Here is a 24,199-nt window from a genome sequence, read left to right as displayed (position 1 = left end):
ATCATTCTAATCATCCACTTCATCATCCACCTGGCACTCAGGCTGCATCCCCATCTGCCTTTGCTCTCTGTTAACAGCCATTTCTCTGAATCAATCTTCATTAATTAGTTTTTCCTTGAATGGATCACTCTGCTTTCTTATCAAAGCTTTTCTCACTCCCAGCTCATTAATTTCAAGCTTGAGTTGCTTTACCTCTGCTTGGAGTTTCATCTTCCTTGATTTGGAGGCCCCCGCAGCTTTGGCTCTTGTGCAGCGCAGCTCCTCCCGAAGTCTCCTGACCAGCTTACATGCATAGGTGGACACAGACTCCCGGGGTCTCTGCAGCCCCCAACCCTCCTCAGTGAGGTCGGCCTCACCTCCATGAGCACTCAGCTTTCCTCCGGAAGGAGCGTTTTCATGCACGCTGTCAGGCTTATCCTCCATGTTGGGTGACTTGTGGCATCTCTGGGTCACCACAGTCCTGGGGGGAGTAGGAGCCACATTGCTGTAACTCCTGGTGGAGCGTCTCACCCCCAAGTCCTCCGATGTGCAGGCCGGTTGCTGGTTTCTCCTGCCCCCCGCCGGCCTGGTTCAGGGAACAGAATCCTTGGACTTGGCTCCATTGCTCTTCCCAGGAATCCCACTCCCTCCCTGGGTAGGAGAGAGAGCAGATCCCCAGGTGGAGAGGTGTTGGTTCTCAGGAGCACACAGCAGGATCTGCAGCCACCACAGCCACAATCACCACAGTGAGGAACAGCTGATCAGAGCTGCACTCACTATTCTGCTGGTGCAGTCACTGTGTACATACATTACATTACTGATCCTGAGTTACATCCTGTATTATACTCCAGAGCTGCACTCACTATTCTGCTGGTGCAGTCACTGTGTACATTCATTACATTACTGATCCTGAGTTACATCCTGTATTATACTCCAGAGCTGCACTCACTATTCTGCATCTTCCCAGCTATAATCCTTTGCTTATTTAGTGTGGCATTTATACACTGGACTTGTCTCTTTTTCAGCCTTCTGACATCACTTGTGTTTTTCATGACTGTTTTTGGTATTATAGGGGTTGTCCACTCCTTTTACATTGATGCCCTCTCCGTGCATTATGGGGATTCAGCTTCTTCTCGCTGCTTTTGCACATATTTGTATCATCTGTATTATGTGTCTGTGCAGACCCATCAGACAGGTATCCGTGCAGGGCCTGAAGATCAGCCATGATAGATGCTGGAGCTTTCAGAATTTGAGGATTTTCCGGTTTAGTCACAATGTTGTAACAGTTGATCCCAGGACTCAGAGGGCAGGAATTGGGCCAAATTTTTAATTAAAACCAGTGACGAAAGAGGAAAGAGAAGACTTCTCATCATCATCATCTGCCAAACAGCAAATCATAAAACCCAGGACAGGAGCAAGAAGGTGACAATCGAGGAGGAGCAGCGACATGGGACGAGGTAAGGGGGCGATGGGGCTGATCGGAGTGTCAGAGATCACATTGTGTCAGGTCATTGTCTCTAATTATTCTCCTTTATTGAAGTTTCATCATCAATATTTTATACATATTTCCAATATTTTTTTTTTCTCACAATTCTCAACATCTCTGATTACAATTAGAGGCTCAAAAACTTCCCGACCTAATATTTCTCACAGCTGAGCGTTTGTTCCCATTGTTTCCTCTGTCAGCTTGTAGCCTGGATGCCAAACTGATACATTGTAACTAGTGATGAGCGAGCACTAAAATGCTCGGGTGCTCGATGCTCGGGTCGAGCACATTGGAATACTCGGACGCTCGGCTCGAGCAACGAGCCCAATGTAAGTCTATGGGAAACTCCAGCATTATTCAGGCGGCTCCACCCAGCGGTCTGCAGAGGGCCTAAAAACTGCCCAAATCAATGGGAACGGTGCTCAATTAAACGTCAGGCAGGCAGAATATATAGGCAGACAGGCAGGCAGGGTATATAGGAGGGTGCATGAAAAACATAGTAGGGCACTTGGAACACACTAGTGCCCTCCGATTTTCATGCACCGTCTCTTTAAAAAAGCCGGCCGGCAATTCAGCAGCGACATACACCGGTACCCGACAATGTAGAACAGAAAGAATAGAGCATCACACATAGATTAGATAGATAGAAACATGTCAGTCACATATATATGAAGTACAGTGACAGTGTTGGTTACTGTACTTGTCATTTAGTGTTAAAATAAAGGATTTATTAAAAAAAAATTGGCGTGTGGTTCCTCCTCTAGCGAAGGTTAAGCAGACGGCTGGGGCAGATGTTTGAAGCCTGGGAAGGGGGTAATACCCATGAAGCTTCCCAGGCTACTAATATCAGCCCCCAGCTGAATACCTAGCCTTTACTAGCTATTAAAATGAGGGACCCCCCAAAAAAATGACGTAGGGTCCCCCCTATTTTAATAGCTAGCAAAGGCTAGGCAGACAGCTGGGGGCTGATATTAATAGCCCAGGAAGGGTGCCATGAATATTGGCCCCCTCCCAGGCTAGAAACACCAGCCGTCAGCCGCCCCAGAAATGGCGAATAAACTAAAGAGCGCCAAACATGCAGGCGGGGACCCGAGCTCCTGCACGAGTATCTCGAAAGTATTCGGCGAGCTCTGAGCATCTCGAGTACTGAGATGCTCAGGCGAGCACCGAGCAGTGACGCGCCCAGATGGGGAAACGACTCAGCGCCCGGGCCTTGCTGTTGGTTTTGGGGGATGTCGCAGTGGCCGGCTCCCGGGCCCGTACTCTGGGGTCACTCTTAAAAGCAAGGGAAAGGGGAAAAGGTGTATGGGAAAGGGGAAATGTTCGTGACGCCACCGGTGGTGTCTGGTGAGGATCACCAGTGCTGCAACAGTCCTCAGAGGCCGGTGTTCAGGCAGCTTAGTTGGTGCAGCTCCCCACAGGTGGAGAGAGGCCTCAGGGCAGTGTAGAAGGGAGAGAGGGTTGCAGAATAGAGCGTTGGCGGGTGCAGAGCCACGGAGGAAAGAACAGACAGAGGCAGTAGTTGAAGTCATCCAAGTCTTTACTCACGGTAGCATTTTCTCAGCCCAGAGCTTCCCTCTGCTGTCACACGGCGAGCTGCCGCCGCCAGAGTGGGGTTCAGCACACTCCAGGTAGTTCAGGAGTGCTCGACAGGACCCCCCGCTCTAGTGTGTTCCTCTCTTGTAAACTTCTCCTGCCTTGTGTCCCGCACTGAGTCCCGTACGGGTACTGCGATGTCCCTGATGGGTAGCGTGTATTTCCCGGACCGACTGGGTGCCCTTCTTGGTGACTGGTGGTGAGAACGTGGCTTAAGGCCGGGTCCCTCTGGATAAACTCAGATTAGGGCATACAGGTGGCAACTCCGCTCCGTCCGTATCCCCCTGGGATCCACATAAGCCTCCGGACTTCTCCGACAGAGACGTGAAGTGCAAAGTCAGATAATTGGGGACCGGTACCCCCTCTTGAAGCAGGGTCTCTCTGGCAGGGCCAGAATAAGGTATGCAGGTGGCGACTCCGCTCTGTCCGCACCCCCTGAGATCCTTTCGCCTGTTTAGCCTAACTCCTCTGCTCCCCTCCTGGGCCTTCTTGGTTGGACTCTGACTGGGGACAGAGCTGGTTTTAACTCTGCCCCAATCCCCTGTCTCGAGGCCTGAGACCGGGAACCGTGGACCCTCCAGCCAGCAGCAGCTTTGTACTGACTTGCCATCCCAAAGACCCACGACCAAAGACCCGGTTATAAAGATGGCCTCCTGTTATATATGATTCTAATTAAGTGCTCAAGTAAAGTGCTTCCTCCACCCTCACTCGCTACGTGGTTCCCCCTAACTTTGGTTCCCCTCAACTCCTGCATTCAGGCCCGGGGCAGCAGTAGTGTTGAGTGTGTGGTTGGGGTCCTGTGTGGTACTCCATCCTTACCTTGGAGAGGAGATACCACACCTCTTTCTGAGGTGCAGTACCCCTGTGACGAATGAACCCTCAGGGGCGCCACACATGCTCGCTCATTACTAGTGATATGGTAGATATGGTGGTGAGGTGTGGGAGGATGAGGTGAAGAAGGAGGACAACAGCAAATAGACAAAATCATGAAGCGTATACCCATGTGTGGGTGTGAAGAGGTGCATGAGAATAGAGTTAGACCTCCCAAAAAAAAGACACTGGATTTGAGTTTATGTTACGCTGCTATCATTCGGTGGTGTTGAGAAGTCTGGCCCAATCCAGTCCGTGTTCATTTTTATAAGAGTCAGCCTGTCAGCATTTTCAGTTGACAGGCGGATGCGACTATCAGTTATAATTCCACCAGTGGCACTAAAAACCCGCTCTGATAAAACGCTAGTATGACGCGGCCCCTGGGCCGTGGGGTACCCGGTGCTGGGCCGGTGGATGCTGGGGAATGTCACAGTGGCGGTGACCCGGTCCGTGACCCGGGGCGGTCAATAAAAGGGGGTAATATTTACAGGGGATTTATAGTGCTTTTATAGAGTTCGTGACGCCACCTGTGGAATGCGGCTAAAGGGAGCCGCCGCTGCGGAGCAGTCCTCTGGAGCTGATGGTGATGCAGCAGGGATGGTGTGACTCTCCACAGGAAGAGCTAGCTCCAGGGCAGTGTAGATGATGTTGCAGGTTGTGCTGGGCGTTGTAGTGCAGGGGTTGATGGCGCAGCAAAAAAACACAGAGACAATGAAGTGCAGTCCCAGGGTCTTTACTCACAGTTATTGCAGTCCAGATTACAGGCGCCAAAGTAATCTCCCTTGTCGTGCTGCGCTTACTCAGTGAGGGGTTCAGTCCACCCCCAGATAGCTCCGGAGTACTTAGCAGGACCCCCTTCTGTGTCCTCTCTCTGGCCTTTTCCCTGCACCTCACAGCTAGTATCTCCAATCCGGTACAAGCGGACCTTGGCGGGCGATGTCTGTTCCGTCCCCTGGGTCCTATGTGGCTACCTTCTTGGTGAGACTGGCGTGGACTTGTGGCTACATGACATAAAGTACTGCAGCCTCCGGTTTCCAGCTGAGACTTGCAATCTTCTACTAGTTGAGGGACCGGTTCCCCTTAGATGGCCAGACCCCTCCACCACCAGGCAGATGCAGGCGTACGGGTGGCCTTCTGCACGGCCCGTACCCCTAGGGTCCTTTCTTCTGTTCCTGGAGCCTCTCTGCTCCCTCTCCTCTTTTATCTCCTTATCTTCAGACTTGGGCCTCACCGGCTAGGCCCGCCTCTGGAGCTGTGCTCCTGCAGAGCCTCTGCTCCTTCTCTTCTCCTCCTCTGACTGATCTCAACTGACCTCTCTTTCTAAGATGGCTTCCCATTTTATACCTCTTCCTTTCCTGTGCTCCCCTGAGCTTCTTCCTCCACCCACACCCACTACATGGTTCCCCCCTCTCTGGGTTCCCCCCCACTCCAGCCAGGAAAGGGGCTAAGCAAGTACGTGGGAGGCATCTTGCCCCTCCTGCTGGCTTGGAGTGGTGTGTGTTGGATGCAGGTGTTAGGGTCCTGAGCTGTACTCCTTCCTTACCTGAGAGTGAGATGCCACATCTCTGGCTGAGATGCAACACCTCTGTGGCGACCGAACTCTCAGGGGCGCCACATACCCCCCTGGTAAAACACAGCATGTCCGCGGGCTGGAACAGAGTAAAAGACAAAGTATTTTAAAGACATGCAAAATTTTAGAATGCATTCGCATAGAAGATTATAAACATAACATCTTTTCTTCCCTTTATGGAAGGCACTGTCAGTCAAAATGTATTTTTGTCCTAGTTTTAAAAATGAGAGATGTCTTAAATCTCCATCCCCCTGCTCATTTGGAAGAAGCTACATAGTACCCACTCGTACTTCCCCCAAACCCAGGAATTTTTATGAGTGCCATAAAGCCTCAGCCCAGAGCAAGCCTTCTGGTAAACTGGAAATTCCCTCCAAAAAACTCCTATTGTCTATCTGTACAAACTTTTAATGTCGATTTTAATAATGCACATGACGGTCACAAACACAAGGACCACATTTTTGAGATGTTCACCTTTTCCAATTGTGATGGTGTGGTTTTCGTGGCTGGGAGACCACCGGAAGCCTGGGAAATGGGTTCTGAGGTTCTGAGCGACATAGAGATATCATATTTGATATCCATCTTCATGAATATTGGTGACGGCAAACATGATGTCTCCATCTTGGATGTGGGACCCCACCCACACCAAGATATGAAATCTGAAGGATTTCTATGTCTTATGCAGCTGGGTGGGTTCACAAAACCGAGCCCCCATGTGAGGTAAATACCATGGGTGTCTCCCAATGTTTTGGCCCCTTACTAAAAACCAGAGCAGCCATTTTAAGTCATTCTTGCCAGGGACGTCAGACGCATGCGCACCTCCCTGCGTGGAAGAATCACATCTAATTTCCGGGGAGCCGTCCCCCCTACAGAATCTGAGACCATCACCTCGTGGCGCAGGTTTTGCTATTACTTATCCCTTTTATTTTAATAACTGTTTTATGCATATATGTAAATTGTCTCTTTTATAATATCTTGTATATCTTTTGTAAACACTGCCCACTTTCGGGAGTAAATCATTATTATTTACCAGCTTCGTTCTTCTTGTCCTATGTCGAGCAAACACGTTTCTCACCCGCTAATTCACGTTACCTAACGGGTACTCGATCCACCTGTTAAGCGATCGGTGGTGGCAGTATACCAGTATTTATGTGATATTGTGGTTTGAGGGTGGCTGGACGGAGGTATATATACGTTCCTGGAAGGAACTGGTGGTATATATACGTCCTGTCACATCACGTGCCACAATAGTCGACATAAATTAGAGCAGCTGCGCCTGTGCTTATCCTCAGTCAATACCGTGTTTGACCAGCAGGATAAGGGGGCGCCAGAGGGCTGCAAGGTCTGACCAAGTGTGTTTCCCTGACAATTGGTGGCAGCGGTGGGATCATAGGACATTAGTGATCTGGTTTGAGCAATCATTCCTCTCACTAAAAACGTGCACGGTTCTTACCTGGACCCTGAACAAAAGTTTTGAAGATCGAACTCAGTGTTTATTAGATCTGAGACAATACTGTATGTGTAGCAGTTACCCCTACCCTTCTTCGTTTTTTCTTTTCTATTTGTATTTTGGTGATCATGGTCGTAGTTGGGGAGTCCTGGTACAGCCAGCAGAAAAAGGACACTCTTATTGGAATATGTATAACCAAAGGCATTGACCCCCTCGGCAAAAACAAAGAACAAATGGTTGCTGCACTGGGGCAACTGGAGACCGAGCAAGCCCGTCTCCAGACCTCAGCAGGGCCAGTAGTCAGCCGAGATATGGACAGTACTGCTGCAAGGATCCCATCTGTAGATGCACGCCACGTCAGCGACCAGGGCAGCATGGACCCCTATCTGCAGATGGCTCTACAGCAACTTCCTACAGAGGATCATGAAGGATGGCTGAAAGTAATTCAGCAGCACCAGGAGGCCGAGAGAGCCCAGCGAGAGGCCGAGAGAGCCCAGCGAGAGGCCGAGCGAGCCGAGCGAGAGGCCCAAGCCCAGAGGGCCCATGAACTGCAGATGGCCCAACTCGGGATCCCAGCATCCACCTCACGGAACGGTGAGACCAACAATGCGACCCTGTTTATGCCCCGTCCACAGCATTTTCCTGTGATGGAAAAGGACGGCGACCTCGATACCCTTCTGAGGGGTTTTGAAAAGACTTGCAGACAGTACCAGCTGCCTGAGGACCAGTGGGCCCGATACTTAACTGCAGGGCTGCGAGGCAGAGCTCTTGATGTGTTTGTGGCTCTTCCTCGGAGCCTCGATGGGAACTATGATGCCATTAAGCAGGCCCTAATCCAGAGGTTCCAACTGACTCCTGAGGTGTACCGAAAAAAGTTCCGGAACCTCCAACGTGGACCGCACAACAGTTACAGCAATGTGGTGCATGGGATCCGAACCAACTTTGAGCAGTGGATCCAAGGACTGTCAGCGACCACTTTTGAGCAGCTAAAGGATCTGATGGTGAAAGACCAGTTCCTGCATCTGTGTCCGACTGAGGTACGGCAGTTCGTGATGGATCGGGAGCCACCAGATGCCAATAAAGCAGCGAATATCGCAGACACCTACGAGGCCAACCGGAGGTGCGGCAGCCGTTCGTCACCAGCTGGAAAGGGGGTAAGCCATCAACCACCATCCCTGCCCCTGCCAGCCGACCTTCCAGAAGCCTTTTTCCCGTTACCAATGCCCGGCCTGCATCTGATGCCCGCAGGTGCTATTTCTGCAACCAGACTGGTTGTCATGAAAACAACACCCACTCTTGGGTCAGACCTTGCAGCTCTCTGGCGCCCCCTTATCCTGCTGGTCAAACACGGTATTGACAGAGGATAAGCACGGGTGCAGCTGCTCTAATTTATGTCGACTATTGCGGCACGTGATGTGACAGGACATATATATACCACCAGTTCCTTCCAGGAACGTATATATACCTCCGACCAGCCACCCTCAAACCACAATATCACATAAATACTGGTATACTGCCACCACCGATCGCTTAACAGGTGGATCGGGTACCTGGTAGGTAACGTGAATTAGCGAGTGAGGAACGTGTTTGCTCGACATAGGACAAGAAGAAAGAAACTGGTAAATAATTAATGATTTACTCCCAAAAGGTGGGCAGTGTTTACAAAATATATACAAGATATTATAAAGGAGACAATTTACATGTATGCATAAACAGTTATTAAAATAAAAGGGATAAGTAATAGCAAAACCTGCTTCACAAGGTGATGGTCTCAGATTCTGTGGGGGGGACGGCTCCCCGGAAATTAGACTTGATTCCTTCACGCAGCGTGTAGTGCATGCGTCTGCGTCCCTGGTTGGAATGGCTTGAAAAATGGCCGATCTGGTTTTAAGCAAGCAGCCAAAACTCTGGGGAACACCCCTTATTTACCTTACAAGGGGGCTCGGCTTTGCGAGCCCACCCAGCTGCAGAAGACCTAAAAAATCCTTCAGATTCCATATCTTGGTGTGGGGGGGTCCCACATCCAAGAGGGAGACATCATCTTGACCGTCACCAATATTCATGAAGATAGATATTAAATATGAAACCTCTATGACGCTCAGAATCTCAGAATCCATTATCTCAGTTCCCGGTCATTCCTCAGTTATGCAAGTTATACTATTGTAATGGGAAAAAGGTGAGCATTCAAAAAACGTGGTTCCGATGTTTCTGTCAGACCTGTGCGTGATTAAAATTGGCATAAAACGTTTGTACAATTAAACTATGGGATTTTTTTTTTGGAGGGATTTTCCGGTTTGTACCAGCGCTTGCCCTGGACTGAGGTTTTATGGCGGGTCATAAAAATTCCTGGTTTGGGGAAAAGCAAAAGTGAGTTCTATGTCTTCACTTACAAACAGATAGGGGGTGGGGTTTTTTTTTCCTTTTTTAAAACATCTCTCATTTTTAAAAACTCGGGCAAAAATACCTTTTGCCTGACACCTCCCCCTTTTTGACTGCGCTATGGAGGTAGGACCTTCTGGTACTCCTCCAAGTGTATGTCTGGAGGCTCCCCTCGCCAGGACAACCCATCGGCATTGCCATGCTCGCTGCCCTTGCGGTGTTGAACGGTAAAGTCGTACTGCTGGAGGGTGAGGCTCCAGCGTAACAACCTTCCGTTGACACCTGACATGGTGTGCAGCCAACTCAGGGGGTTGTGGTCAGTCACGACAGTGAAGGGGCGCCCGTACAAGTAAGGCTGTAAGCGGTTGAGGGCCCATACAATGGCCAGGCACTCCTTCTCTATGGTGGAATAGGCCACTTCCCTCGGCAGCAGTTTCCGGCTTAGGTACAACACGGGGTGTTCTTGGTTCCCCGAGTCGACCTGGCTGAGTACAGCACCGAGGCCAAACTCACTGGCGTCGGTCTGTACTAAGAGTGGCCGTGTGCCGTCGACCGCCTTTAGTACAGGAGGGCTGCTCAGGGCAGTCTTCAAAGCCCTAAAGGCCATCTTGCATTCCTCCGTCCATTTGACGGAATGGGGTAGGCTCTTCCTGGTGAGGTCTGTCAAGGGCTTCGCAAGGCTACTATAGTCCTGCACAAAGCGTCTATAGTACCCTGCGGTGCCCAAGAAGGACTGCACCTGCTTCTTGATCCTGGGGGTGGGCCAGGACACGATAGCGTCCACCTTCCCAGGCTCTGGCTTCAGAGTACCCCCACCTACCCGGTGCCCCAGGTAGTGGACCTCGTTCATGCCCATCTGGCACTTTCCCGGCTTGATGGTCAAGCCCGCCTGGTGAATGCGCCCGAGCACCTGCTGCAGATGCTCGAGGTGATCCTCCCAGGTGGGACTGAAGATGGCAATGTCATCCAGGTACGCTACTGCGTACCTATCCAGTCCCTGGAGCAGGTGGTTGACCATTCGTTGGAACGTGGCAGGGGCATTTTTCATGCCGAAGGGCATGACCGTGGATTCATACAATCCGAAGGGGGTGATAAAGGCGGACTTCTCCTGGGCCCCGGGGCTCAAGGGAATCTGCCAATATCCCCCACTCAAATCCATAATGGAGAGATAGCTCGCGCTGGCTAACCGCTCCAGCAGCTCCTCAATGCGTGGCATTGGTTGTGCGTCAGAGGCGGTGATAGCGTTGAGCCCCCTGTAGTCCACACAGAACCGGGTGGTCCGGTCCTTCTTAGGCACCAGGACTACAGGTGAGGCCCACGCGCTCTTGGACCGCTTAATCACCCCCAACTGCAGCATCTCCTCGACCTCCTGGCGCATGACATGCTGCACCTCGTCGGAGATTCGATAGGCTGTCCGCCGGAGTGGGGCATGATTCCCGGTGTCCACTTCATGGACCGCCACTTCAGTCCTGCCAGGCAGGTTGGTGAACACTGCTTGGAAGGGTTTCAGCACTGCTTGCATCTGAGACCTCTGGTCTGCGGATAGCAAGTCGCTTAGCTCTACATCCTCTAGGGACCCGCTGGCCTTCGCTTGGGCGAGCATGTCCAAGAGGGGGTCATCCTCCCCATCCTCGGGCAGGTTGCAGACCGGTAGGACGCAGGTTCCACGTTCTTGATGAGCCTTCATCATATTAACGTGAAACGCCTTCCGCCTACCCCGCTCGTGGTCAAGTGTGATCACGTAGGTGACCGGGTTGAGCTGTTGGTGAATGACATACGGGCCTTCCCAGGCCGCCTGAAGCTTGTCCTTTGGTACGGGGACCAGCACCCACACCTTCTGACCCACCTGGTAGGTCCGTTCTCGGGCGTTCTGGTCGTACCAATGCTTCTGGTCAGCCTGGGCTTGCGCCATGTTGTCATGCACCAACTGCGTCAAGGTCTGCATCTTGTCACGGAAGCGCATGACATACTCCACGATGGACACTCCTGGGGAGCTCGGCTCTTCTTCCCAGAATTCCCTTATCAACCCAAGGGATCCTCGGACACGCCTGCCATACAGGAGCTCAAAGGGGGAAAACCCCGTCGAGGCCCGTGGAACCTCTCTGTAAGCAAATAGCAGGTGTGGGAGGTAACGCTCCCAGTCGCGACCCTGGGTCTCAACCAGCATTTTTAACATCTGTTTGAGGGTACCGTTGAATCGCTCACACAAACCATTGGTCTGTGGGTGATACGCACTCGATACCAGATGCTGCACCTGCATTTTCTTACATAAGGCCTCCATTAAGCGTGACATGAACTGAGTCCCCTGGTCGGTAAGCATCTCCCTGGGAAATCCTACTCGCGAAAAGATGGCCAAGAGGGCGTCCACCACCTTATCCGCCCTAATTGAGGACAGGGCTACTGCCTCCGGATACCGGGTAGCATAGTCTACCACGGTAAGGATGAATCGTTTTCCAGAGCTGCTGGGTACGGCCAGTGGTCCCACAATGTCCACAGCAATCCTCTGGAAAGGCTCCTCTATCACTGGCAAAGAGATCAGGGGGGCTTTGGGGGCCGGCCCTGACTTTCCCACTCTTTGACACGTGGTACAGGATCGACAGTAGTTCACCACATCTGTCCTCATTTTGGGCCAATAAAAGTGATGAGACAGCCGGGCCTTGGTTTTGCTGACCCCCAAGTGTCCAGCGAGTGGAATTTCATGGGCGATCCGCAACAACTCATCCTTGAATGGGTAGGGGACGACCAGCTGTCTTTCCCTCAGCCACTCCTCTTGGGGTGTACAGGGAACTGTCTCCCGGTACAACCTCCCTTGGTCCCAGAATACCCTCTCCTTATCCAACTCGGAGGTGGGTTTCTCAGCGAGGCTCCTTAACGTCTCTAGGCTAGCATCTGAGTGCAGAGCTGCCTGAAACTCCTGGCTGGAGGAAGCCAGAAGTGAGGTTAAGGCCACGTCCTCACTGGGACCCTCTGGGACCGGCTCTGGGTCCATACCTGATTCAGTTATTCCTCTGTTCGAGGAGGGTCCAGAAGGCAGGGCGTTACTTGCGTTCTGGGCACTCTGACTGCGGGTAACAGCGGCTATATAGGCCGTCTCCCCGGGAAATAACCCCGTCACATTAGCCGTCGAGGCCATGAGAACTACTTCTCCATCATCCTCCATTACCTTAGGCACAGTGCTACGTATGGGACAGCGACTATCAGCCAGGTCACCTTCTGTTGTGACACTGGTCACTGGCACAGCCCCACCTGCGCCATGGTCCTCGTGCCTCTCCCCATTACCCTTGGCACTGACCTTTGCTCCTGCTAGGGGATCCTCAGCAACATCACCCCGCAGAGTGACATGGCTGAGTTCTCCTGCACCTTCCAATACAACAACATCATCATCATCATCATCATCATCAGGTAAAGCATTGACATTCACATTATCAGCATTAACCTTACCAACCGTATCAGATCGGGGAGGGGTGTCAGGGACATAATAAGCAAACACCCTCCCCAAATCAGTTCCCAACAAAACATTTGCAGGTAGGTTTTTGGATACTCCCACTTCCTTCACCCCACTCCCCGCACCCCAATCAATAAAAACCCGGGCCATGGGCAAGGGGCATCGGACACCCCCAATCCCAGTGACAGTCAGGGTCTTTCCTGGAATAAGCGCTTCAGGGGACACCAGTTCGGGTCGGATGAGGGTTCGTTCGGCCCCAGTGTCCTTGAGGCCTACAGTGAGAGTGTCCCACACCCTGACAGACTGAAAGTTTTCACAGGCCCTCCCAACCGGCCCACCCACCAAATGAACTGAGGCATTAGGCCCTGGGGCCTTGGATGGGGGGTTCTTCCTCTGCTTCTCTGGGCAAGTGGCGCTGAGATGACCAGTCTGGTTGCAGGAATAACACCTGCGGGCATCGGATGCAGGCAGGGCCTTGGCAATGGGAAAAAGGCCTCCGGAAGGTCGGCTGGCAGGGGCAGGGATGGTGGTTGATGGCTTACCCCCTTTCCAGCTGGCGACGACCGGCTTCCGCACCTCTGGTCTCCGGTTGGCCTCGTAGGTGTCTGCGATCTGCGCTGCTTTATTGGCATCAGGTGGCTCCCGATCCATCACGAACTGCCGTACCTCAGTCGGACACAGATGCAGGAACTGGTCTTTCACCATCAGGTCCTTTAGCTGCTCAAAGGTGGTCGCTGACAGTCCTTGGATCCACTGCTCAAAGTTGGTTCTGAGCCCGTCTACCACATCACGGTAGGTGTCCTGTGGTCCACGTTGGAGGGTTCTGAATTTTTTCCGGTAAACCTCCGGAGTCAGCTGGTACTTTTTTATCAGGGCCTGCTTGACGGCCTCATAGTCTCCATCCTGCTCTCGAGGGAGGGAAGCAAACACCTCCAAAGCTTTTCCTCGGAGCCCTGGAGTCAAATATCTTGCCCATTGGTCGATGGGCAGCTGATACTGCCTGCAGGCCTTTTCAAAGCCTCGCAGAAATGTGTCCAAGTCCCCATCCTTTTCCATCACAGGGAAGTGCTCAGGACGAGGTTTAAAGCAGCTGGCACTGTTGGACTCACGGGTCTGCGTAGAGGGCGACTCCTTCTGAATCCGGACTAGCTCCAGCTGGTGTTGTCGGTCAGCTTGGGCTTGTCGCTCAGCAGCCTCTCGGTCAGCTTGGGCTTGTCGCTCAGCCCGCTCCTGGAATTTCAGGATCAGCTCCAGTCGTCCATCATGATTGTCTGTGGCGAGCTCCTCCAAGGCCATCTGCAGGTGGGGGTCCACACTACCCTGGTTGCGGGTATGGCTGGCAATCACTGGTTGGACCCCGGCAGCAGCGCCATCCGGGCCTTGGCTGGCCGCCCCCTCATCAGGGCTCTGCTGTCGGACGGGCTCTGCAGCATCTTGTAACAGTTCAGCAATCATTTGTTCTTTGCTTTTGCCGTGGGGGTCAATGCCTTTGATTATACATATTCCAATAAGAGTGTCCTTTTTCTGCTGGTGATACCAGGACTCCCCAACTACGACCATGATCACCAAAATAAAAATAGAAAAGAAAAATCGAAGAAGGGTAGGGGTAACTGCTACACATACAGTATTGTCTCAGATCTAATAAACACTGAGTTCGATCTTCAAAACTTTTGTGCAAGTTTTTAGTGAGAGGAATGATTGCTCAAACCAGATCACTAATGTCCTATGATCCCACCGCTTGCCACCAATTTGTCATGAAAACAACACCCACTCTTGGGTCAGACCTTGCAGCTCTCTGGCGCCCCCTTATCCTGCTGGTCAAACACGGTATTGACAGAGGATAAGCACGGGTGCAGCTGCTCTAATTTATGTCGACTATTGCGGCACGTGATGTGACAGGACGTATATATACCACCAGTTCCTTCCAGGAACGTATATATACCTCCGACCAGCCACCCTCAAACCACAATATCACATAAATACTGGTATACTGCCACCACCGATCGCTTAACAGGTGGATCGGGTACCTGGTAGGTAACGTGAATTAGCGGGTGAGGAACGTGTTTGCTCGACATAGGACAAGAAGAAAGAAACTGGTAAATAATTAATGATTTACTCCCAAAAGGTGGGCAGTGTTTACAAAATATATACAAGATATTATAAAGGAGACAATTTACATGTATGCATAAACAGTTATTAAAATAAAAGGGATAAGTAATAGCAAAACCTGCTTCACAAGGTGATGGTCTCAGATTCTGTGGGGGGGACGGCTCCCCGGAAATTAGACTTGATTCCTTCACGCAGCGTGTAGTGCATGCGTCTGCGTCCCTGGTTGGAATGGCTTGAAAAATGGCCGATCTGGTTTTAAGCAAGCAGCCAAAACTCTGGGGAACACCCCTTATTTACCTTACAAGGGGGCTCGGCTTTGCGAGCCCACCCAGCTGCAGAAGACCTAAAAAATCCTTCAGATTCCATATCTTGGTGTGGGGGGGTCCCACATCCAAGAGGGAGACATCATCTTGACCGTCACCAATATTCATGAAGATAGATATTAAATATGAAACCTCTATGACGCTCAGAATCTCAGAATCCATTATCTCAGTTCCCGGTCATTCCTCAGTTATGCAAGTTATACTATTGTAATGGGAAAAAGGTGAGCATTCAAAAAACGTGGTTCCGATGTTTCTGTCAGACCTGTGCGTGATTAAAATTGGCATAAAACGTTTGTACAATTAAACAATGGGATTTTTTTTTTGGAGGGATTTTCCGGTTTGTACCAGCGCTTGCCCTGGACTGAGGTTTTATGGCGGGTCATAAAAATTCCTGGTTTGGGGAAAAGCAAAAGTGAGTTCTATGTCTTCACTTACAAACAGATAGGGGGTGGGGTTTTTTTTTCCTTTTTTAAAACATCTCTCATTATTAAAAACTCGGGCAAAAATACCTTTTGCCTGACACTGGTCATCTCAGCGCCACTTGCCCAGAGAAGCAGAGGAAGAACCCATCATCCAAGGCCCCAGGGCCTAATGCATCAGCTCTTTTGGTGGGTGGGCCGGTTGGGAGGGCCTGTGAAAACTTGCAGTCTGTCATGGTGGGGAACACTGTCACTGTAGGCCTCAAGGACCCTGGGGCCGAACGAACCCTCATCCGACCCGAACTGGTGTCCGCTGAAGAGCTTATTCCGGGAAAGACCCTGACTGTCAATGGGATGCCCGATGCCCCTTGCCCATGGCCCGGGTTTTTACTGATTGGGGTGCGGGGAATGGGGTGAAGGAAGTGGGAGTATCTGCAAATCTACCTGCAAATGTTTTGTTGGGAACTGATTTGGGGAGGATGTTTGCTTATTATGCCCCTGACCCCCCTCCCCGCTCTGATACGGTTGGTAAGGTTAATGCTGATACTGTGAATGTCAATGCTTTACCTGCTGATAATAATAATGATGATGATGATGATGATGATGTATTGGAAGATACAGGAGAACTCAGCCATATCACGCTGCGCGGTGATATTGCTGAGGATCGCCTAGCAGGAACAAGTGTCAGTGCTAAGGGTAATAGGGAGAGGCACGGGGACCATGAAGCAGGTGGTGCTGTGCCAGCGACCAGTGTCACGACAGATGGTGACCTGGCTGATGGTAGCTGCCCCATACGTAGCACTGTGCCTGAGGATGGGGAAGTAGTACTCATAGCCGCACAGGCTGATGGGATGGTGTTATTCCCCGGGGAGATGGCCTATATAGCCGCTGTTACCCGCAGTCAGAGTGCCCAGAACGCAAGTAACGCCCTGCTTTCTGGACCCTCCTCGGACAGAGGAATAACAGAATCAGGTATGGAACCAGAGCCGGTCCCAGAGGGTCCCAGTAATGACGTGGCCTTAACCTCACTTCTTGCTTCCTCCAGCCAAGAGTTTCAGGCAGCTCTGCACTCAGATGCTAGCCTAGGGACATTAAGGAGCCTCGCTGAGAAGCCCACCTCCGAGTCTGATAAGGGGAGGGTATTCTGGGACGAAGGGAGGTTGTACCGGGAGACAGTTCCCTGTACACCCCAACAGGAGTGGCTGAGGGAAAGACAGCTGGTCGTCCCCTACCAATTCAGGGATGAGTTGTTGCGGATCGCCCATGAAGTTCCACTCGCTGGACACTTGGGGGTCAGCAAAACCAAGGCCCGGCTGTCTCACCACTTTTATTGGCCCAAAATGAGGACAGATGTGGTGAACTACTGTCGATCCTGTACCACGTGTCAAAGAGTGGGAAAGTCAGGGCCGGCCCCCAAAGCCCCCCTGATCTCTTTGCCAGTGATAGAGGAGCCTTTCCAGAGGATTGCTGTGGACATTGTGGGACCACTGGCCATACCCAGCAGCTCTGGAAAACGTTTCATCCTTACCGTGGTAGACTATGCTACCCGGTATCCGGAGGCAGTAGCCCTGTCCTCAATTAGGGCGGATAAGGTGGCGGACGCCCTCTTGGCCATCTTTTCGCGAGTAGGCTTTCCCAGGGAGATGCTTACCGACCAGGGGGCCCAGTTCATGTCACGCTTAATGGAGGCCCTATGAAATAAAATGCAGGTGCAGCATCTGGTATCGAGCGCGTATCACCCCCAAACCAATGGTTTGTGTGAGTGATTCAATGGTACCCTCAAACAGATGTTAAAAATGCTGGTTGAGACCCAGGGACGCGACTGGGAGCGTTACCTCCCACACCTGCTATTTGGTTACAGAGAGGTTCCACAGGCCTCGAGGGGGTTCTCCCCCTGTGAGCTCCTGTATGGGAGGCGTGTCCAAGGATCCCTTGGGTTGATAAGGGAATTCTGGGAAGAAGAGCCGAGCTCCCCAGGAGTGTCCATCGTGGAGTATGTCATGCGCTTCCGTGACAAGATGCAGACCTTGACGCAGTTGGTGCATGACAACATGGTGCAAGCCCAGGCTGACCAGAAGCATTGGTACGACCAGAACACCCGAGAGCGGACCTATCAGGTGGGTCAGAAGGTGTGGGTGCTGATCCCCGTACGAAAGGACAAGCTTCAGGCGGCCTGGGAAGGCCCGTACGTCATTCACCAACAGCTCAACCCGGTCACCTACTTGATCACTCTTGACCACGCGCGGGGTAGGCGGAAGGTTTTTCACGTTAATATGATGAAGGCTCATCAAGAACGTGGAGCCTGCGTCCTACCGGACTGCAGCCTGCCCGAGGATGGGGAGGACGACCCCCTCTTGGACATGCTGGCCCAAGCGAAGGCCAGCGGGTCCCTAGAGGATGTAGAGATAAGTGACTTGCTATCCGCAGACCAGAGGTCTCAGCTGCGGGCAGTGCTGAAACCCTTCCAAGCAGTGTTCACCAATATGCCTGGCAGGACTAAAAAGTGGACACCGGGAATCATGCCCCACTCCGGCGGACAGCCTATCGAATCTCCGACGAGGTGCAGCATGTCATGCGCCAGGAGGTCGAGGAGATGCTGAAGTTGGGGGTGATTAAGCGGTCCAAAAGCGCGAGGGCCTCACCTGTAGTCCTGGTGCCAAAGAAGGACCGGACCACCCGGTTCTGTGTGGACTACAGGGGGCCCAACACTATCACAGCCTCTGACGCACAACCAATGCCACGCATTGAGGAGCTGCTGGAGCGGTTAGCCAGCGCGAGCTATCTCTCCATTATAGATCTAAGTCGGGGATATTGTCAGATTCCCTTGAGCTCCGGGGCCCAGGAGAAGTCCGTCTTTATCACCCCCTTCTGATTGTATGAATCCACGGTCATGCCTTTTGGCATGAAAAATGCCCCTGCCATTTTCCAGCGAATGGTCAACCACCTGCTCCAGGGACTGGAGAGGTACGCAGTGGCGTACCTGGATGATATTACCGTCTTCAGTCACACCTGGGAGGATCACCTTGAGCATCTGCAGCAGGTGCTCGGGCGCATTCACCAGGCGGGCTTGACCATTAAGCCAGGAAAGTGCCAGATGGGCATGAACGAGGTCCACTACCTGGGGCACCGGGTAGGTGGGGGTACTCTAAAGCCAGAGCCTGGGAAGGTGGACGCTATCGTGTCCTGGCCCACCCCCAGGACCAAGAAGCAGGTGCAGTCCTTCTTGGACACCGCAGGGTACTATGGACGCTTTGTACAAGACTATAGTAGCCTTGCGAAGCCCTTGACAGACCTCACCAGGAGGAGCCTACCCCATTCAGTCAAATGGACAGATGAATGCGAGGTGGCCTTTTGGGCTTTGAAGACTGCCCTGAGCAGATCTCCTGTGCTAAAGGCGGTCGATGGCACACGGCCACTCTTCGTACAGACTGACGCCAGTGAGTTCGGCCTCGGTGCTTTACTCAGTCAGGTCGACTCGGGGAACAAAGCACACCCCATGTTGTACTTAAGTCGGAAACTGCTGCCGATGGAAGTGGCCTATTCCACCATAGAGAAGGAGTGCCTGGCCATTGTATGGGCCCTCAACCGTTTACAGCCTTACTTGTACGGGCGCCCCTTCACTGTCGTGACTGACCACAACCCCCTGAGTTAGCTGCACACCATGTCCGGTGCCAACGGAAGGTTGTTACGCTGGAGCCTCACCCTCCAGCAGTACTACTTTACCGTTCAACACCGCAAAGGCAGCGAACATGGCAATGCCGATGGGTTGTCTCGGCGAGGGGAACCTCCAGAGATACGCGTGGAGGAGTAGCAGAAGGTCCTACCTCCATAGCGCAGTCTAAAAAGGGGGAGGTGTCAGGCAAAATGTATTTTTGTCCTAGTTTTAAAAATGAGAGTTGTCTTAAATCTCCACCCCCCCCTGCTCATTTGGAAGAAGCTACATAGTACTCACTCGTACTTCCCCCAAATCCAGGAATTTTTATGAGCGCCATAAAGCCTCAGCCCAGAGCAAGCCTTCTGGTAAACTGGAAATTCCCTCCAAAAAAATCCTATTGTCTATCTGTTCAAACTTTTAATGTTGATTTTAATAATGCACATGACGGTCACTAACACAGGGACCACATTTTTGAGATGTTCACCTTTTTCCAATTGTGATGGTGTGGTTTTCGTGGCTGGGAGACCACCGGAAGCCCGGGAAATGGGTTCTGAGCTTCTGAGCGACATAGAGATATCATATTTGATATCCATCTTCATGAATATTGGTGACGGCAAACATGATGTCTCCATCTTGGATGTGGGACCCCCCCACACCAAGATATGAAATCTGAAGGATTTCTATGTCTTATGCAGCTGGGTGGGTTCACAAAACCGAGCCCCCGTGTGAGGTAAATACCATGGGTGTCTCCCAATGTTTTGGCCCCTTACTAAAAACCAGAGCAGCCATTTTAAGTCATTCTTGCCAGGGACGTCAGACGCATGCACACCTTGCTGCGTGGAAGAATCACATCTAATTTCCGGGGAGCCGTCCCCCCCACAGATTCTGAGACCATCACCTCGTGGCGCAGGTTTTGCTATTACTTATCCCTTTTATTTTAATAACTGTTTTATGCATATATGTAAATTGTCTCTTTTATAATATCTTGTATATCTTTTGTAAACACTGCCCACTTTCGGGAGTAAATCATTGTTATTTACCAGCTTCGTTCTTCTTGTCCTATGTCGAGCAAACACGTTCCTCACCTGCTAATTCACCTTACCTAACGGGTACCCGATCCACCTGTTAAGCGATCGGTGGTGGCAGTATACCAGTATTTATGTGATATTGTGGTTTGAGGGTGGCTGGTCGGAGGTATATATACGTTACTGGAAGGAACTGGTGGTATATATACGTCCTGTCACATCACGTGCCACAATAGTCGACATAAATTAGAGCAGCTGCGCCTGTGCTTATCCTCAGTCAATACCGTGTTTGACCAGCAGGATAAGGGGGCGCCAGAGGGCTGCAAGGTCTGACCAAGTGTCGTTTTCCTGACAGGCACATTTTCTTAAACGTTTCAGGTTATCATATTAAAACATTATAAGACTTCTCTTTCCAATAAAACTCTCTTCATATGTTATCAACACTTGTCATATAAAACACTTTTTCAGATAAAGCATTTTTCATATAAACTGTTCCTTAACAGGTTACAGCATGATCTGCAACCAGGTGTCCATCTTATTTAATAAGGTGCAAACTAGCAAACTGGAGTATGAGGGACCCTTCCGAAAACCCTCAACGTAGGCCCTAGGCGTGGCTACAGGGCATAGGTGATCCAGGTGTTGGACCACGCCTTCTGCCACGCCAAACCGGTTTTTGTTCTGAGGTCATTGTTGCATATTTATAAAACCAATAAGGGGCACTTTAAGAAGTGCAATTATTTACAAGATCAGTTCTTGGCTGCTCACAGTCCTCAACCTGTCAGTTCCTTGTACCCTATCAGGGTAACTATGTGAACACCACTAAACAAATATATATATATATTTTTTAACTTGCAGTGTCTCTGCTGCACCCTACGGGCAGCTATGTACAGTTCAAAGTTCCAGCTACTGTGCTTAGTAGTGGTGCTCCCTCTGGGGAAACTCTTGTCCACTGTAGGCTGGCCCAGCCGGGTCTTCAGCGCTGTAGGGTGAGGAACTGCTCCCTTTCCCCACCCTGTGGACATTCAGGGCATACCAGCCCCTTTCACCTCTGTGTCTGGCATAGGTGACGTAATCACCTGGGTATAGGTTCCGGTTCGGGTGACCTTCTTTTAGGTGGGACTCCACGTCCCTCCGGTTCACAAAGAGGTCGGTCTCGGACTGCGGGTCCCGGTTGAAGCCCCAACCTCCATCCAGGTTGAACTTTACTATGGTCCCCTCGGCACGGGGACCGGATGCTGCCCTACTGTTTCTGCATTCCCGGGCCTTCTCCTCCATGTTGCGGGCTTCCAGCTTCTCCCAACGCACCCGCCGGATGTGTCGCTCCCTCTCGAGCTGCTCCAGCTCCCTCCTACAGTGCTCTTTTCTGCGGGACTCCTCTGCCTTTGTTTCTTGGGGAAACACCATGAGATCTCCCCTGGGGTTGTTCCAACCGAACTGATCCTCCTCACCTCGGGAGACGGTGGAGGGCAGGGGAGCCGGTAGGAGTGGGGGCTGCTGGTCCTCCACCTCCGCGGACCAATCCCATGGACGGCGTCTACACACCCATTCAGGTGTCGGGGGAGGCGGTTCCCGTAAGTGGCCCAGGAGCGGGCCGGTGTTGCTGGTGCCCGGAGGTGACGGTTCCGGGGCTTGGAGGACATCTAGGGCGCGCGCGCCCGGGCACAGATGTCCGGGGAGGAGGGTCCGGAATGGGTCCGCATCTTCCGAGCCCGGGGCCAGAGGGCCTTGCTGGGGTGTTAGGAGCGTGCCGGTGTCAGTAGCTCCCGGGATCGGCGGTTCCACCAGGGGGCCCAGGAGCAGGTCAGCGGCTCTAGCGCCCGGGACAGGGAGACTCCTCTTACCTGCTCCCGCGTCCGCTCTTGCGCTGCACTCTGCCTCCTGGCGCTGGTCCGGATCCGCCAAGGCTGGGGCGCAGCCTGTACTTGGTAGCGGTGTATGCTGCCGGCTCGCCAACCTTTCCACCATTTCCTTCTTCCAGCTTGTAATAGCATCTTGCTGGGCCCTCTCCATCCTCCGGTTCAGGTCCTCCATCCCGGCGTAGAGGAACTCTGAATCCTCCCGGGACAGCCTGGCAACTAACCCCTCCAGGGTGAGGGGCGCCTCCGGTTGTAGCAGGCCGCTGGCAGGGATTCCGGTCTCTCTTTCCTCCATCTTCCCTGCCGGGTATGGTCTGTCTGGATTGGTCCAGACCACACCCCGTCTCCCAGTTTTATTGTTCCCTCTCCCCTTTTTGGGGCGGTCCCATGTCTGCTTGCTGTCCGTCACACCTGGGGGCGTCTCCTCCAGACCGATGGACAGGTCCAGGGTTATGGCCACAGTTGCAGTGGGTGGGCCGCGCTTTTGGCGCCATTCTGGGACCCGGCCCACGATGGGAGGCGATCTCTTGTTGTTGTTTGGCTCGCACATGATGGCGCCCGTTCTTCAGGGGCGTGCGCCACATTCAGTAGAAAACACAGTCTTTAGGCGCACAATACCCGGTGATAAAGGGTAGGTTACATATCCTGTTCGTGATGCCAAGTATGACGCGCCCCCTTGGCCGTGGGGTACCCGGTGCCGGGCCGGTGGATGCTGGTGAATGTCACAGTGGCGGTGACCCTGGTCCGTGACCCAGGGCGGTCAATAAAAGGGGGTAATATTTACAGGGGATTATAGTTTATATAGAAAGTTTGTGACGCCACCTGTGGAATGCGGCTGAGGGGAGCCGCCGCTGCGGAGCAGTCCTCTGGAGCTGATGTTACTGCAGCAGGGATGGTGTGGCTCTCCACAGGAACAGCTAGCTCCAGGGCAGTGTGGATATTGCAGGTTGTGCTGGGCGTTGTAGTGCAGGGGTTGATGGCGCAGCAAGGAGCACAGAGACAATGAAGTGCAGTCCCAGGGTCTTTACTCACAGTTATTGCAGTCCAGATTACAGGCGCCAAAGTAATCTCCCTCTTCATGCTGCGCTTACTCAGTGAGGGGTTCAGTCCACCCCCAGATAGCTCCAGAGTACTTAGCAGGACCCCCTTCTGTGTCCTCTCTCTGGCCTTTTCCCTGCACCTCACAGCTAGTATCTCCAATCCGGTACCCGCGAGCCTTGGCGGGCGATGTCTGTTCCGTCCCCTGGGTCCTATGTGGCTACCTTCTTGGTGAGACTGGCGTGGACTTGTCGCTACAGGACATAAAGTGTGACCGTGGCTGCTTAAATATTTGGGCATCGCTACATGCGTTCTCCTCTTGACTCACTTGAAGCTGGCCGGGCGAGAGGCCCGAATCTATAAATGGAAAAGTGAACAGCTCTTCTGAGTGTCCAAGTGTGGGATCAGTTGTCTCTGGGCACTCGGCATGGTGGGGGGAAGGAGGATCAGGGTGAGGAATATGTGGTCCAGACTCACGGCTACTGAGACTTGACCATGTGGAAGACAGGGTGGTGGTGGTGGTGGTGGCTAAGTGACTGGAAGCATTATCCGCTATCCAACAAACAACCTTTTGACACTACTCTGTGTTCAATAGTGGTGTGCTACGGTCCCCTAGTAATTGGGACAGGAAGGTCGAGCGAGAAGATGTGGGCGTTTGTTGTGACACAATTTCAGCTTGCCCACGACCTCAGCCTCTGCATGCACCATCACCATTACGTCCATTTCCCCGTCCCTTGCCATGCACCTTGCCCATCTTAAATGGAGAACAATATTTTCCACGTTCTGTACAAATGGCTGGATTTGAAACACAGTTATATGTGATCCATGTGACAGAGAACCACGGTTTTAAATTGCAGGCCTGTAGTTTACTAATGCAATTCTTCACAGCGACCTCGTGTGAATAGCTTTGCTGACACACTGAAACAAAATAGAAATGGTGGCCAGAAATGGCTGAATTTGGAACGCAGTTACACAGGTGCATTTCACTAAATTAAAATATAA

At 52.1% G+C, this 24,199-nt stretch overlaps 1 protein-coding gene across 5 annotated transcripts in view; it reads left to right on the top strand.

The window, feature by feature from the left end:
• Positions 1-1,290: 1,290 nt before the first annotated feature.
• Positions 1,291-24,199, top strand: part of LOC141273167 (alpha-2-macroglobulin-like protein 1) — a 607,283-nt gene continuing 584,374 nt past the window's right edge. For 4 of the 5 annotated variants that reach the window (XM_073684625.1, XM_073684624.1, XM_073684622.1 and 1 more), the window contains exon 1: positions 1,292-1,436. In XM_073684625.1, the coding sequence (XP_073540726.1) occupies positions 1,427-1,436 (10 nt within the window). In that variant the 5' untranslated portion in view covers positions 1,292-1,426. Of the gene's footprint in view, positions 1,437-24,199 lie in introns of all 5 variants that reach the window. The other variant, XM_073684620.1, reaches the window with a different exon arrangement.

The sequence above is a fragment of the Phyllobates terribilis genome, unplaced genomic scaffold (assembly GCF_046119375.1).
Source record: "Phyllobates terribilis strain yellow unplaced genomic scaffold, ASM4611937v1 Scaffold_5__5_contigs__length_657084704, whole genome shotgun sequence".
NCBI classification, from domain to species: Eukaryota; Metazoa; Chordata; class Amphibia; order Anura; family Dendrobatidae; genus Phyllobates; species Phyllobates terribilis.
This window is presented reverse-complemented; position numbering and strand designations above follow the sequence as displayed.